General features: G+C 42.5%; 1 protein-coding gene across 8 annotated transcripts in view; it reads right to left on the bottom strand.

The window, feature by feature from the left end:
- Nucleotides 1–2,624: 2,624 nt before the first annotated feature.
- The window catches only part of JCAD (junctional cadherin 5 associated), an 86,218-nt gene continuing 71,974 nt past the window's right edge, over nt 2,625–16,868 (bottom strand). For all 8 annotated transcript variants that reach the window (XM_054020829.1, XM_054020831.1, XM_054020828.1 and 5 more), the window contains 2 exons: nt 10,224–13,966; nt 2,625–3,020 (listed from right to left, as the gene is read on the bottom strand). In XM_054020829.1, the coding sequence (XP_053876804.1) occupies nt 2,986–3,020; nt 10,224–13,966 (3,778 nt within the window). In that variant the 3' untranslated portion in view covers nt 2,625–2,985. The remainder of the gene's footprint in view (nt 3,021–10,223; nt 13,967–16,868) is intronic.

The following is a 16,868-nucleotide window of genomic DNA, read 5'->3' as shown; positions in this document are numbered from 1 at the left end:
TAAATTTCTATTCCCAGCATAAGTGCCAGCACTAGAAACCCCTCAGTCAGCAGGCTGCATGTGCTTCCAAGGCAGCGGAACACTGACCATATATATTACCGTCAACTTATCACATTGAAGAAGCAAAAGCCTTTTTACTAAATTCAGATATTTATATATAAACAAGCCTGCCGGACTGGAAGTTTTCAGATAGGCACAAACTTGACACATTATTTGTATTACTTGTAAATTTTAAACAAATCACTTTTTTTTCAAGGTTGGTTGGGTGCTGTAGTGTATGAAGCACTGTACTTACCTCTAATGACTCTGCACTACTTGGAAGTCTCCCCACTGGATCTAAATTGAGGGAGCTTGGTGGCCCTGTATAGGATATGGGTGTCTGACTCACAGACTACACCGCTGATACAATCTACCTTGATCTTTGCTTTGAATGACCTGAGCTTGTGAAGGCTAAATTATGTATTTGTTACTCCTAGAAAGGTTGTTGCGAGTTAATTTAATGGCTGGGTGAGCCAATACATGGCTAGGCATTTCAATTGCCAAATTTCTTTGGCCATTAACAGACTTCAATTACTTCAAGGGGACCTAAGCACATACTTTCCTAAATCAAGGCCACACTCTCCTGTCCGTAACGCCTCCCCCCCCCCCCCCCCCCCCGGCAAGGTCTGGAACCTGCGCTAGAAAAGTAGCGATTCTTTAAAGGAAAATGTAAACCGCAAATTAACCCCAGTCCTGCAGAAGGATGGATCTGTGCGAGTGAGTGCTAAGGCCTGCAGACAATCCCATTGGCTTCCACAGAACAACATGTGGAAATAGAGGGTCTACCCACTGCATAGGCTAGGAACCAGCGTGACTCCCCATTGTTTGTGGTTGGCAAGGGACTGAACAATACAGAGAAGCCTGGAAAGGAGCTGCGGAAGCTCACTACTTACTCTTCTTCCCCTGACAGAAGAAAAGTGTCTGGGGACTTGGGGCTCTCACCTCCTTCCTGAAGGTGGAGTCATTGCACTGGCAGTGGCAATAACATGCCCAGATTTAGAAAGGAGCATGGCGATGGGTAAGCCTTATGGATACAGATTGTTAACACGTAGAGCTGGAGAAAGTCTGCAAGATTCAGTTCAATAAGTTATACAATCACATTTTCTTTGAATATGTAACAAACTTTTAAAAATTCCATGAAGTTCCTGTGTAACCGAATCATGTGTTACAGATAAGAAATTCTTGCTGCCAAAGCCCAGTATGTGTCTTTGGTCTGTTTTTGCCAACTCACAGACCACCCAAAAATTTATGTTTCAGGAATCTGAAATGTTTAAAAGATAAGGTGGTTCTACAAAACAAGAATGGCTAGTAACGAAGCCCTTGAAATTCATGGATAAATTGTCAAAAGAATGTCAGCAAACAACAACACTTTAAAAAAAACCACAGAAGTGGACATAAAGGCTTTAAAAACACATAAACATTGTGCAGGTTAATTCAGTATTAAATACAGCAGAATGTACAGGCCTTTTTATATACTCTTTAATTTTTGTTTAAAAAGCCATATATTTGAATGTCACAAAGAAGCAGTCCAAATCTATCCACCCCCTTCGTGATGCCCATTGGCTCCAAGGATGAATTTGACCCAGATTTATTTACTTTCATACACTAGCCTAATTCAAAACCAAACCGCATAAAAACGTTTAACAAACAAACCCAGGTACTTTATCAGAGCTGCTCACAGACACCGAGACGGGGCTCCAAACCCACTTTTTGGTAATTACAGTCAGTGGAATGTTATGGCAGCAATACCAGCACGGATGGTTCTCAGCTGTTTTCTCTAAAGAGTTGCTCCAAAAAGAACAATCCAACAGTTGAGTGGAAAATTGTAGAAATTAACCCTGTACTCCACACACATACATATACACTGATTGTTCTTTTCACAACAAAAGAAAGTGGCAGTACTGGATATGAGGCCATATGGAACGTGCATTAAGATACATAAGTGACTCCTCCTTGGTCTGTCTTCAGTCAAAAGAATTATTCTTCTTAAAATATAATAATAATAATAATAATAATACTTCTTTATACTGGCCACTTAACAATTGTTTACATCGTAGAAAAATAGACAGTATTCTGTAACAAGAAATATAGTTAACTTTGTTAAAATGGGCTATTTTAAACCAGCAATTATTGTGTCATATAAAGAATTTCTAAACAGCAAAACACAAATAGATAATACTGAGTGCAAAACAGCCAGTGGTATTGTTTGCATTGGTTCAAAACATTTAGTTGCCAGCTACTGTAATTACATGTTCTGTACACTCTATTACAAAAGTCTTGATCTTTTAGGAGCTTTGGGGAGTTTGCTTTTATTTTCTCTACATGTGGCAAATAAGTATTTAATCAAAATGAATTCAAACTGTGGAGGTCCAAACTGATTTCACAATAAATCAATATTCATTCGCCTTGTCTTGCATTCATTCCAAAGCGTCCCTCCCATCCCCCTCCACACACACACACACACAGTGCAGCAGCACTCATGACTCATGTCTTATGGCCAAAGATTCCTCAACTTATGCAGAGTTTGGGCTTTAGAGATTCAGAAGTTTAGCTTATAAATTCACATTCCTTTAAAATCATTTGACTAATCTCCTGTGTTTAAATGTACACAGAAGAATAAGCTCCAAAGCCTAGTCTCATTGAATTTACCATCCCAGCTGAAGACTGTTAAACATCGTTTAGATAAAACCTCTTTGCCAAGTATAGGCATTAAGTCTTAATGCTACAAAAAACAGATGGTATCCAAGTAAGAGTCAGAGTTTTCTGTGATCTCCGCAAAGCAGATATGTGTGAATAACTAATTTCCTACTGGCAGTGGTAAAGGCTTTATCAGAATATCATAAAACACCACAAATGGAGGCAATTTCCAAGTGTTAAAACACAGAGCAAAATCAGCAAAACATTCTTAGGAGAGCAGACATCTCTAGATTCTCATCTGTGTTCAGCTCACACCCTTTCAACCCTGGAGGGATCGTACATATCTGAAAAATGCAAGACAGGAAAACCATGAGTGATGGGTTCTGAAATCTACTCAAGTTTAGTACATGCAGCTGGCAAGAGAAACAAGACACTGTTTTCTTAATTTAGAAGTACAGAAAAACCCGTGCAAACACACTATTCTTTTACAAAAAGTCAATTTAAAAATTGAATAATGAACTTGCAATTATTCTTTTTTTACACTGCGTGGGAGAATTCAGTGCTGGTGCTGGACTGAGAGCCCTGGAGATGCAAGTTCTTGACTAGAGCCTGATTCCTGTCCCATTAGCCCTGATTCTGATCTCACTTACACTAGTGTGATTTGGGAGGAACTCCTCTGAAGTCAATGGAGCTACACCAGTGTAGAACTTGTGGAGATGAGATCAGGATCAGACCCACCAACTAGAAAAGGAGTTTGAATTGAGCGGGGCCAGGGCTTGGCCCCGAGGGTGTGTCTATACTGCAGCTGGTAGCGAACCTGCCAGCCCAGGTGGACAGACTCCGCTAGCAGGGCTCACACTAGCGCACTACATATAGCGGTATGAACATTGCTGCACCAGAGGTGGCTTGGGCTGGCCACCTGAACTTGGACCCAGGGTGACCTCGAGCTTGGGTGGGCCCAAGCCTCCTCCAGTGTCACAATGGCCATACTGCTATTTTTAGCCTGCTAGTGCGAGTTTGTCTGCCCCATCTGGGAGGCTCGCTCTGAACTACGGCACAGACGTACCTTAATACTGCAGAGCAAAGTAGGGGCAGTGTACACCTCCCGGCAACGTGTCTCCACCCACACCCAGATGACCATTTTACAAGGTGGGGATACAGTTCGGTCTTCATTTTTCAGCACTCAATGTCTCCTGTACTTGGCAGAATAATTTATTTGCTTTAAACGCTGGTACTGCAAAGAGAGGCTGTGTTACATTACTGTGGCCCGGCTGTCTTCCGCCAGCGTGCAAAACTCCAGGCCATGGTTTTCAGAGTTATTTTGTGCGGACAGAGGCTAGACAAAAGATGTGATTATTATTAAAGAAAATCAACCCTATGCTTTGGTGAATGCAACAAGTAAACAAATAGCATCGTCACCAGATTATACCCATTTTTCTAGCTAAAAATACACAAAAGCTGGTCTATTATATTTTCAATGGGTTTCAAACTGAAGTTCTTACTCAGGTTCTGATCACGTAAGGGCTTGTCTACACTGCGACATTGTCGCCAAAACTTTTGTCTTTCGCCGGGGGGCTTTTTTAAGTACCCGCCAAAAACAAAAGTTTTGCCAACGCAAGCAATAGTGTGAACGCGGCTTTGTCAGCAGGAGCGCTCACCTGCTGACAAAGCTTATGCCGCTCACGGGGCAGAAAGTATTTTGCCAACAAAATACCGATAGAGAGTTCACACACGCTGACTTTTAGCAATAAGGCTGTGTTGACACAGCCTTGTCGCTAAAAGCTGCGTAGTGTAGACAAGCCCTTTTACATGCAAGCAAATATCTGCATCCTCCCATGCATATCAGCTTGCAGTCCTGGGGTGGGACTGCACTGAAAGTCAGTGGGATGTGTGCATCTAAATCACTTAGGTCCTTGAAAACCACACCCATAGTCTGTGGTCGTGTAACTCCCCCACTGCAGTGCCTGATCCCACAAACACTGGTGCATGTGAGTAACTTTACTTGTGTGTGTACAGGAATGACTATGCAGATTTGATCCTGCAAGCACTTGTGCATATGAGTAAGGTCTAAATCAATGGAAAGTTTTCCCAAGTAAGAACTTCTGGATTTGACCCCATGTAAAGATTATAAGAATAAACATTTGTTGCAGCTGACAGATTGGTGTCGTATGATTTTGTCTCCTCTCTTGCCACTCTCTTCCTCCCTCCCTGCAGTATTTACAGGGCAATCAATAAAGGAAACCTTGTCAGCAACTGATATATTTTAGAAAATGTGTCATTCACCTTCTTCTGACAGTGTCCAAACGTTTTTATTAACAGACAACATGGATCAAAGTCAATAGACGAATACTGTTAGAACTGCTGTAGTCTAACAGACATTGATGCATGCATCTAAGCCCTACGGATCAATTGTGTGGGAAGAACCCGCAAGGTATGGGCACTTTTTCCCATGTAATTTTTTTCACCATTTATATACTCCTAGCCTTTTGGTTGGTAGGAACTACGCTTTGTAGAGGAGATTAAGATAAAACTAGAAAGGAATTCACGTTCTTGAATCATGGCTCTCCCTTAAGACCAGAGGTGCTGAACACTTGCTACTCCCATCAACTCCCAAGAGAGCTGCAAGTGCGCAGGCCTGCGAAAATCAGAGCACAGAATGGTGGAAGCTCCCCCAGCTGGAACACTATTTATTCTCTGAAAAGTTACTCACACTTTCAGCCATCTGAACTGAAACCAAATGAATTAGGGCAAGATTCTGCCTGGTGCATGAAGAGGCAGCCAAAGGACTGAGTTGTGGCTGGACCCTCCAGGGAGAATTCTGGCTTTGTCATAGAGCTGGCAGGCAGGCTGGGGGAGTAGATGCTAGAGTAGTAGGTCTGCTACCCTGGGATGGTGCAGCATGTTCCCCCTCAGCACCCAGCCAGTGCAGTGCATGGGACTGTTTTACTCTGCCCACAGACAGCTAACAACCATGCAGGGCATTAACAGGGAACAGGCACTTCACTTCCCAGTGGAATCCTGGCTGGTCCCTGGCCAGAGCTTCTTCCACCCTCCCCATTGTAAACCTATGCAGGAATTGAACAGACTGTGGTCCTTGAGTTGTAGATTTGTAAATGTCCAAATTTTCATTGAGTTTGGGTGCAGACTATCACTGTCTTGCTTTGTCCGCTTCTAGGAGCCTATTCATGCATGACAGAGACTGAAGTGCCCAACAGGCTCTGAGCACACTCAACCAAATTCACGGTTGTGGGTGGGGTTACACCAGGGATGAAATGAGCTGGTTGAATGTTTTATTTCATGAGACAGGCTCATGTAATTTAAACCAGTTCGTACTATTGCCCTCCTGCTTACTACTTAGGAATACACTGCACTTCAATAGCCCTGTAGCGGGGTGGACACGGACACCTGCACCTGCCCCTAGAGGTTGAAAAAGCCCTGCAGAGGGCTGGGGCAGGGCAAGGTAAAACCCTGGCTGATTGGGGGAAGTGGCTGCAGCTGGGCCACACCTTAATCAGAGCCCAGATGGCCTGTATAAAGAGGCTGGGAGCCAGGAACTCAAGAGTCTCTCTCTGCCTTCAGAGAGAGAAGGGCCTGACTGCAGTGGAGCAGGGCTGGGGAAAGGCTAAGGAGTTGGGGAGCTCCAGCCTGGATAGCCCCAGGCTGTGGCCTGGTAATAGGCCAAGGGGTACTGGGGGTTGCAGAGGGCGGCCCGGAGCTAGGGCAAGGCAGCAGGTCCAAACCCAACCTTGCCGATGATGAGTGGCCTATACTGCAGTCTGCCCCAGAGAGTGGGAGCTAGATGGGAACTGGCAGTGGCCTTATCGTGAGGTGAGGTGGGGTTAGTGGGTGGGGGTTCCCCTGGGAGGGGAGACCTAGCATGTGTGGGTATTGCCAGGGGGCAGCACCCAGAGCAAGGGGCACCGGGGTCCTGGGAGAGACACGGGGGCCAGTGCAGAGGACAAGATGGATCACTGCCCTGCAGAGGGTGCTCCTGAGGCTGGTGAGCTAATTCCCTGGATGACCAGCAGGAGGCGCCGCAGGGGAGAGGCCGGACGTCTACAAGCCCCTTCCACCAGATGGATCTCAAAGCACTCACCGACCTTAGGGAATAAAGCGAGATCCCCCTTGCTAGGTGGGTGACTAATTAGCACCAGCACTTCACGGAGGTTAAGCGACTTGCCCATGGCCACAGTGGCATTTCCACAGCCGAACAGGGACATAAGCCCAAGTCTCCTGCTTTCCAGCCCTGACTTTTCTTCCTCACATCTGACGACAAAAATCCAAAAAGTCCCCCAGCCCACATCCCCTCAGTTAGATAGCTCGTTAGCTTACTGTACAAGACAACTAATTAGCAAAACCAACATACTAAGGAGGAAATCCTTGTCCCACTTCAGTCACTGGTAAAACTCCCACCGACATCAATGAGACTGGTAACTTACCCAAATGCTTGCAGCCCAGTAATTACAATTGGCCCTAAAACCACTGTGTGGGGGTGGGGGCTGGGAGGGATGGAAAGGCGGGGATATGGGTGCACACTGGACAATGGAATAAAAGCTTGGAAAGGTAAAAGATTTCCATTTCAAGGTTCCAAGATAATTATTATAAACAGTTGGGAGGAATTGGTTTTTTTTTTTTTTGAATTGTGTGAAATACTTTTACAGTGTCCTTTGAAAGACAACGGCATTGGTTTATTCCCATTCATTCAAAATACAGTGAAACCTGGCTTAAGTATGCACTCAAAAACCAAAATCAGCAGCTTAAGAAGTGATCTTTAATAATGATGGAGCAGAAATGGACTCGTGTGTTTGGGAAGACATTAGGGTGGTCTCTTACAATGATAATTTGCATAATAAGGGGTTGTCTCTTGTATAGTGTTTCATTTTAACTCCCTCATTTAAAAATAACTGGTGCGTTTGACAAGTTATTGTATAAAAATAGCAAAACAAGGCTTTGGATGAGAATCTCTGTTTGGTGACTCCTCTAGCCTCTGTGATTGACCTGGTCTGAAACGATGATAGACATCAGTCTTTTCCAGTCCACGCTGCATGGCACTTTGGCTCTTTTCTATAAAACTCTACTGGATACTTAGTGAGTCCTTACACCACCTCCCCATTCCAGTCTACCCTCTTACTAGACATACAGTAGAACCTCAGAGTTACGAACTGAGCGGTGAGCCACACCCCTCATTTGGAACCGGAAGTACACAATTAGGCAGCAACAGAGACCAAAAAAAAAAAAAAAAAAAGGAAAAGTTTAAAAAAGGTTTGACAAGGTAAGGAAACTGTTTCTGTGCTTGTTTCATTTAAATTAAGATGGTTAAAAGCAGCATTTTTCTTCTGCATAGTAATGTTTCAAAGCTGTATTAAGTCAATGTTCAGTTGTAAACTTTTGAACGAACAACCAGAACATTTTGTTCAGAGTTGGGAACAACCTCCATTCCCGAGGTGTTTGTAACTCTGAGGTTGTACTGTAAGCCATCATGGGACTTGGGTGGTGTGGAATAGTAGAGAAGGCAAAGCGTGAAGCCTCTACAAAACTTAGTTTTATACTCCAGACTACACCTCAGAGGCCAAGACTTGAGATTTTTCAGTGTCACTTGTCACCATATTTGGGCGTGAACAAGTTAGTGTTTTGAGGATGGGAGGATGCTGGTGGAGGCGATTCCTTCCCAACCCCTGAGCACTATGCCCTGTAGTATAAGACTTGATTAAGAGGAAATGAAGATCAAATTCTATCCAGTTGTGGGAAATGTTGTTACAGCTGCAAAGGAGCAAAATTCCTCTCTGTGCTCTGAGGTGGCATTGTCCCCACCAAGGAAGGCTGTACCTAGATGGGAACAAACTGTACAATTCAGCAATAGGGGTCAATTCAGCTCTGATTTACTCTGGCATAAACCAGGGCACTTAGATTGTAAGCTCTTTGGGACAGGGGCTTGGTTTTTTTGTTCTATGATTGGACAGTGCCTAGCACAATGGGGTCCTGGGAAACCACTGGGGCTCTGAGGCATTATAGTAATATAAATAAATCAATAAATCACAACGTCTGAATTGATACATCCCTGCAGCAGTGTACACTAGAAGGGCTCCTAGGGAGGCTCAGCTGCTGCTCTCCTGCCCAGCAGAAAATCTCAAGGGAGGAAGACACAGGAAACCACTATGAGGCACAGCAGGCCCGGCTAGTGCAGGGAAGTTGAATTTGCCTACACCGTGAGTCTGGAGTGTACAGTATAGTTCAATGGGGAAGGAGAATCTGAGATGGAGGGGGCATGAAATGAAACAAAGACTAAGGCCTGAACGGTAGGAGCTGGGGGTGGGGGGGATTCTGATGCTTACCTAGAATTAGGGTGACCAGATGTCCCGATTTTATAGGGACAGGCGTGATTTTGGGGTCTTTTTCTTATATAGGCTCCTATTACTCCGCACCCCCTGTCCCGATTTTTCACACTTGCTGTCTGGTCACCCTACTTAGAATTCATGCAGTTCACTCCTGGGTCTGGGGTGGGAACAAATAAAATCCCTTTAAAGTACGGTTAAGTTAATCTCCATCTCCCTACACTGGAGAATTTTACATAGATTTATACTGACTGGGTTAAATAAGAAGTGTTTGTGAATTTCAAGGTGGGTTTTCAGCTATTAGAGAGGAAGTGGGGAAAACAAAAGAAACATTAGGTATTGGGTTATCAACCTGCCTACCAAGTACCATGCATTTATTCTTTCCAACCAATTTAAAGTCTCTGAACAGGTGGCATGCCTGACTTTATATAGAGCTATTGCTACACTTCTCAAGGGTACCCATTAATTTAATTAGCACCTCACTATGTTCAAAAGACCATATGTGAGAGTTGATCAATTCATAAGTTAACTTGGAGTTACTTAAGAAGCAGACAAGACTACCCTTGACCCAAGGAGCAGAGGACTCCAAAGCATATGCTGAAAGATTCAGCCTCATGTTTTCTCTGGGGATATCAGTTATCTGAAACATTTTGTATAATGTCTCATGAATATTATCTCGAATTTCTACCCTGAACATTTAACCCTTTCCCTGTGGCTTCAGATTAGAATATAGCAGGTTTATAAATCTGTTTTTTATTTCTTCTCAGTCCTGATGTGGTGTGTTCCTATCTATTGACTATAGAATAGGACTAGAATTGACTGAGAATAAAAACCTGGATATTCATGGAAAGGGTGGGATCATAATGTATGAGTGCAGGTGTTGTGAAATTTCACTTTATTTTTGACATATTCAGTCTTCTGAAACCGTTAGGTAATGGGGAAAGTCCTACAACTTTATGAATTAACTTCAGTAATCAGAACCCAAGTGGCTGCAATAACTTAGAGGATAATGCTCACTGCAAGAAAACTACAATTCTTTATTAACAACTAATCTGTTTATAGCCTATTAAATTACTATACTAGCAGCTGTAGTATGTGGCAGGAGGTAAACAGGAAGATTATTTCTTTTGAGGATACCACAGGGGGAGTAGATGTACATTCCCTGTTAAAACAGAGCCCAACTGAATCACAGATAATGGTAAAACTGGGCCTTACCTAAACAAAAGTCTCGGTCAGCCTTCTTCTTGCCTATCGTAGTTACGTGTCCATTTTCATCGAGAGAGATAATGCGCTTGGAAACAGCACCTGTGTGCACCATTTTGCGAGAGAGTTCATTACCGCTGAGTGGCGCATAGCTTCCTCTCTCCTCTTGTACCCTTGGTGGTTTCTCCTCATCTACTTCCTCCCCTGAATCTGCACTCTTGATACTCAGACGTCGCATACGGGAAACTGAGTCAACCTCTTTCATTCTCACCAAACGATCCATGACTGTTCGGCTAGGGGGAGAGGCAAGTTTGCCTTGTAAGGTCTCAATCACCTTTGAGGTGCTTCTAACTCTCTTTTCCGAGCTTGGAATGATCACGTTTCTTTCAGCAATTTGATGCGTAACAGACTTGCAAGGCAGGTCTGGATCCTCATCTTGCCTGTTGAGACCCGCACGCTGTTCAAAACCTCGCTCAGTTACCAGAGTTTTAGAGCTGGCTTCTAGGTCAGTGCTCTGGTATTCACCAGCCCAAAATGGGAAGTCTCTCTCGCCCACAAAGAGAGAACTTTCTGTCCAGCCACACTTTCGTCTGCCCTCATAAGAGCTGTCTTTTGTTTCTACTTTGTCACGTACTGTTCCCCCTACTGGTAATTCAGGATCCTGGACACTATTTGCAGGGCTGGTGTATTGGTGGAGGCCAGTTCTGTCCCCAGGAATTAGAGACTCCACTGCTACCTCTATACCCAGAATCCTTGCAGCTCTTGCCTGCAGTGACTCATTTGGGGGGATCTCCATTGCATTTGCATTAGAAGAAAAATCAGAGTTGTTAGCACCTGGTTCAGGGTCAATATCCAGTCCCACAGACCTCAAATCTGGCTCAGAATGACCTTGATTTCTATTAGTTAAAGACAATCTTACTATAGATCCTCTCTCTAAAAGTTTATCACTCCTGGGAGTTGCGCTTTTGTTCTGTTTTACAAAATCTAACATATTAGCTATGTAATTTCTATCTTCTTTTGTCTCCTTTAAGTCCGCATGACTGAATGGATTACTCTGATTTGCATTACTTGGACTACTGGACAAAACTCTATTGACTGGGCCTGAACTTGCTCGCTGTTTGTTTGTTCTGTTCTTGGCTTCCTGGTTTCTTGTTTCTGTTATCACACTTCCATCTGCTGGCTTGATTAAACTACCGCGCTCTTTTGCATTCAAGGAGCTTTGTGATCCAACACAGATATGTGGATCATCAGACTTAAGCTCTGTACTCCAACTTTCAGACTTACTTTTAACTCTTCCTTGTTTAAATATAGGAACTTCTGGTACCACAGTTTTTAGCTGCTTATAAGGCCTGAGTTCCTGGGTTGATTCATCAGTTCTGGAGGTCCCTATCTTTGTAGGAACACAGCCCTGCTTTGCTCCCTCACTCTCCATGCCATCTTCACTACTAGTGCTTTCTTCCTGTTCTTGGAGCTCTTTGTTAAAACTTTCTAACTCACTTATTGCATCCCAGGGACGGCGACCAACAGGTTTCAAAAGAAACTGACCAAATAGTTCTTTACTCTTGCAGGGAGCACTTGCTTCACCCTTGACCACATCACCCCTGGGAATTGTGCCAGTTTCCCTTTCCTGGGTGGGCATGGCTGTGCAGGACCCATAAGGCTGGCTCTGGTATGCCTTTGGTGAATGTACCTGAATTACGGAGGTGGCAGTCCTTGAAAATGCACTATTGCTGGATGGATTGAGGTTCATCTGACCTTTCATATTGTATGTATTCTGCCTACATTTTCTGTCATCGGGGGATAAACCTGCCTCTTCTGACCCAACCAAAGATGCTGTACAGGCTAAGAATTTTGGAGCCATCAGTTTATTATTTGGTTCACCAGGTTTTATACCATGGAAAAATTGTGAGCTTTTAGGGTCTTCAGTGAAACAGGTCTGTGTTTGCTGGTCTTTGTACTGATCACCTGGCCAAGAGCCAGAGTATTTGAGTTCCCTGTGTTTTTTAGGCTGAGTAAATCTGAGGTCATTCATTTGTTTGAACTCCTCTGGTTTCCATAGCTCTTGTTTTTGTAACTCAGTTTTATTGGTCATGCTTCCTGTGAGAGCTTGTAACTCCAAGTCGGTGGACGACATACTTAAAAGACTTTGTTCTTGCAAAGCTCCACTGTTATCAAATTCATTCTTCTTATCAGGGCTCTGTGTTAAGTTATTGTTCCTATCAGTATCTGGCAGACCTGATTCAGATTTAACTGGGATGGACACCAAACAAAATATAGTTTCATTCATTTTTTTCTTTGAACTCTTTTTGCTCTGCATCCCAGTTCCAGGTTCAAACTTTTTTACTCTAGTAACAGTCTCACAGGTGCTATCCATATGTGGGTTTCTTACAGAAAGGTTGCCCTTTGTGTACTCCTGATTAGTTTCATTTTCAGGGGGGTGATTATCTGTGTCACCACTGTCTCTTTGGTCAGGCAGGGCCCAGTTTTCCTGATGTCCGTTGGATGCTGCCAACCACCTGTTGCAATGCGTGGTGCTGTCAGGAGTTCTCTCACCCTTTACAGTATTTAGTAAGTTTGATGGATCCAAAAAGGCACTATTGTATTGTAGTTCGATAGTTCTCTCCTGCAAAGCAGTAGGATTGGTCCTACATGTATTTTCAGTGTGTTTAGTGTTGTTCTGGAGGCTCTCGGGATGTGCTATTTTAATATGCCGTATTCGAGGATCATCAAAAGGAATATACTGAATGGAATTCAGGTAGTCATCAGTGTGCCTGGAATGGCTTTGTTTTTCATGAGGAAGGTGGTCATCTTTGCAGTGTTCACCCCCAGTTTCCAATGTGCTAGTGGAGGGTCGATGGCTGCTGAGGGTCCTCTCTACTGAATGCCGCTGACCATTGTCAAAGCACAAGTCATAGTTAGGCACTTCATTGAGGGAATGCTGATTCACACTTGGCTGAGGTGGGGACTTGTAAGATGGAGGTGGTATATAGACAGGGGGCTCTAAACCAGAGTCTGGAATGTAAGCGTCTTGCTTCGGCTCATTACCTTTGGCTAAATATGAAACGGGCTCATCTATTTGCTGGTGGTCCTGAAAGCCACAAGTTTCTACAGGTGCCCTCATCTGTCGGTGCAGTTCATAGGAAGGAGGTTTAAGGGGTCTGCCATACTTGGGCTTGGCCAGAGGAAGAAGGTGGCTTCCTGTTTCCCTGGGTTTTGTGAATTCTAAAGGCTGTCTGTTTTGGGGACCAGAGGATGCTTTAGTTCCACTTAGGAAATGATGATTATTCACCAGGGAGGGTATTTCCACACACTTCAGGGTCTCTGGTGAAAGAACTCTTGGCAATGATTGTGATTTCCCTTTGTTATGGGAGCTAAGTACACTGTCTCCCAGGCTCAATGAGTACAGATCTTGAAGCAGTTTCTCTCTATCACCATCAGACATTTGTCTTCCTAATTTTTTAGGTTGTTTCCAGCTTTCTGTTCTTAAACTTTGCCATTTGTAATCACCAGGCACTTTCCAGGTCTCCTGCAAGCCACTTCTTGTCACACTCTCTGTTCCTGCTCCTACCTCCAGCTGACTTTCTTTAGCATGTCTGTACACCTCATGGGGTGGTGCCAATCCTCTCATTTCAGAGTCTCCTTTGTCAGTGTAACCCAGTAATACGCTAAAGTCTTGTCCTCTTCTTCTCCAGTAGGCCAGATCTTTATCAGTCTTGGGCCCCGAAGACCATGCTAACAGATGTCTGTCATAAAACCTGCAAAAGAAATGCAGTGTCACAGGCAAGCTATAAAAATGCAGTCTCTTTCCTTTATGGGGAATTTTATTAGAGGGTCAAATGCTAAATTATGCCAATAGGGTTTCCACTCGCAGTTACTATAATTTATTCACAACCACAGGACATTAAAATCCTCTTAGTAATTAACATACACATTTTCTCACAAGCAAGGAAGGTGGCTAAGCTATATACACATGCATGTTAGCATGGCATTTTTTTGATTGGTATGCATAGCTGTTAGAAAACAATTTACACAATGTTGTATGCTGTGCAGATATGTAGAGTCCTATTGAATATATACTATAAAAAGTGAATTGACTATGCTAAACAAGGCATTGAACCCTAATTTCTGCTCTGTTACATCAAAACCTATTGACTTCATCAGGGTTGTACAGGGGTAGCCAAGCATAATAGAATATGACTCTAGATTTAAAAAGAGAACGCAGTAGGGGGAGTTTCTTAACGTAAATTTCTGTAAGAAACAGGATTTTGCATTACAGCACAAGGGTTGAAAGAGAAGATGGTTCTGGTTAATTTGATCTTTTGCATTTGTATTAAGGAGTAAGTCTCTCTAGATGTTTCAAATATATCACCATTGTGGTATGAATCATTTTATGTGAATATAGTTCTAATGAGATTTTAACTATCAGGTTAATTTTTGTGTGTAACCTTTTAAATTTGTTTCTAGCAAAACATCATCACTGAAACATGAAAAAGGAAGGATAAAACAAAACACTTTAGTTATAGAACTTCAGATTTCTGAATTAAATCCAGCAGACAATATCAGATTCTTCCCATGTTTCGAGACATGGTGTGAAATACTTTACATGCTATTCCAAAGGAAAATGGATGGCTTTCTGCATTAAAAGTTTATCTTTTAGTTATACTGTGGTTCTGCTGTTCTTGTAAATAAGGTGTCCAAAAATCTAACTGCCATTATTTTACTATGTAACTGCCACCAGCATAACACAAGAGAGAAAAATCAAAATTGACATAAATAGGACAAGAATGTAGCTGGAACCCAAGAAATTCCTTCCTCTTCCCCCACCCTGATATGTACAGTCTGCTCTTGGTTTCTGCCAAAAAACTAATAATCTTCTCACAAAAAAGGTTTAAATAGATAATAAAATTCAGAATTCCTAATGGAAAATGTAGCAATCCACCTTCAAGAACACTCTTCAATAATTTTCTTTTACGTATGCAAACTTTATCCTATCAAGCAAAATGTCTAAAACAAATTAGGATAAAGACTATTTTTATTTTAAGTCTGATGGATTAAAACCCATCGTCTGAACAAAAAGTTCTCCATATAAAATACAATTTGCTATCTGGATCCTGGTCAATATTAAAAGCCTGTATTAATCCATGGGCTATAATGGGACATCTCCTATATTGGAAATTTTACCACAGTTAGAGTGGTTTTCACCCTATCTTTCAGAATGAGGGAGTCTGCAGCTGACTGTATGCTGTCAGCCTTTGGAGATTACCAAGGCCACCTCTGCTACCTTTGTTTTCTTATAATGCTGTTGTGTGGCTATTGACTGGAGAGACTGTGAGTGACTGGGTCTAGGGAACAGACAAGCTAGGCATTGTTCTGTGCAAGATCTGATAAATGATATAAAATATATGGAGAGACCAATCGTACTAAACTATCCAAACACACCAAGTACAAAATCACAAGCAGTATTTATTCAAGACTATATAACATCAAAACCACTGGAGGGTCTTCTAGGCAGTAAATCAACACTGAGGTTTAGTGATCACTGTTATTGATGATGTATCAGTGAAATGCCCTGGCTATACGAAAGTAGTGTTTGTGAATAACGATTGGGAAAGTGTTACCTAGATTCTAATGGGAATCCACCAGAAAACAAAAGAAGAGTCAGCCTTCAATGTACAAAATTATGTGAATGTTTCCCTAGTCATAATGCATGCCTCAGAGGAGAGAAAATCCTGCCTCATTAATAGCGAGAAGGTAACCACATTTTTTTTTAACAGAAGTTGTTTAAACAATATTTTGTAGTTATAGTAACTAATGAAGTTCTAAATATGATGTAAAACACCATACTGAAGATCTACATTATGTCATCATAGCAACTAGAATGCAGAAAGCATGTTTAAAGAAAGGTAATGTTAGGGCTTTTCTAAACCTTGTAACTTCTGTATATTAATGAGACAGAACATTATTCAGTTTATCATGTGACTCATAGCAATTAGAGTCAGGAATGAGGGTAGTAGGGGCGGAGTATGGGGAAAAAATTAAACTACTGGATTGAAATGTTGTTCATATTGTTATTTTGGGTAGAAGATAGAAATTTTAAAATCTTTCTCTCCTCCAACGCCCCTGCCAATTTCTCTTGTTAGAAGAAAATAGTAGTACTGTAATAGAAAAGAAGGCCTATAACCCTACTTTGAGTGAAACTTGAGGTGATTTCAGAAGCAGTACCACATCTACCATGACAAGTAATAGCCTTGCACTAGTTCACATAGACTAGTATCCAGGATACTGTGGCCACATCCACAGCTGAGAATATAACTGAACAGTTATCATGGAGAGAATGAATAAGAGGCACCTGTTGTGAAAGTTTTTGATATCTAGTAACATCACCTGTTGCTTACGGTGCAATTCTGCCCTACACTACTTGCAATATAACTGGTGATACTAAAGCAAAAAAGTTATACAGTACACCTGCCCTCTGTCAAATCAGCCCTGCTTACCGGGTCTTCAGTTGGGTGTCCAATCACCGAGGCACCAAAAACCACCAGACATTTTTGAAAATGTAGGCCACTATATTTAACAGGATAAATCAGTAATAAGGAAAGCTTGTTAGCCAATCCATTAAGAGCTGGAGAGTAGGGTCAGGAGACTTAGATTTTATTC

The sequence above is a fragment of the Malaclemys terrapin genome, chromosome 2 (assembly GCF_027887155.1).
Source record: "Malaclemys terrapin pileata isolate rMalTer1 chromosome 2, rMalTer1.hap1, whole genome shotgun sequence".
NCBI classification, from domain to species: domain Eukaryota; kingdom Metazoa; phylum Chordata; order Testudines; family Emydidae; genus Malaclemys; species Malaclemys terrapin.
This window is presented reverse-complemented; position numbering and strand designations above follow the sequence as displayed.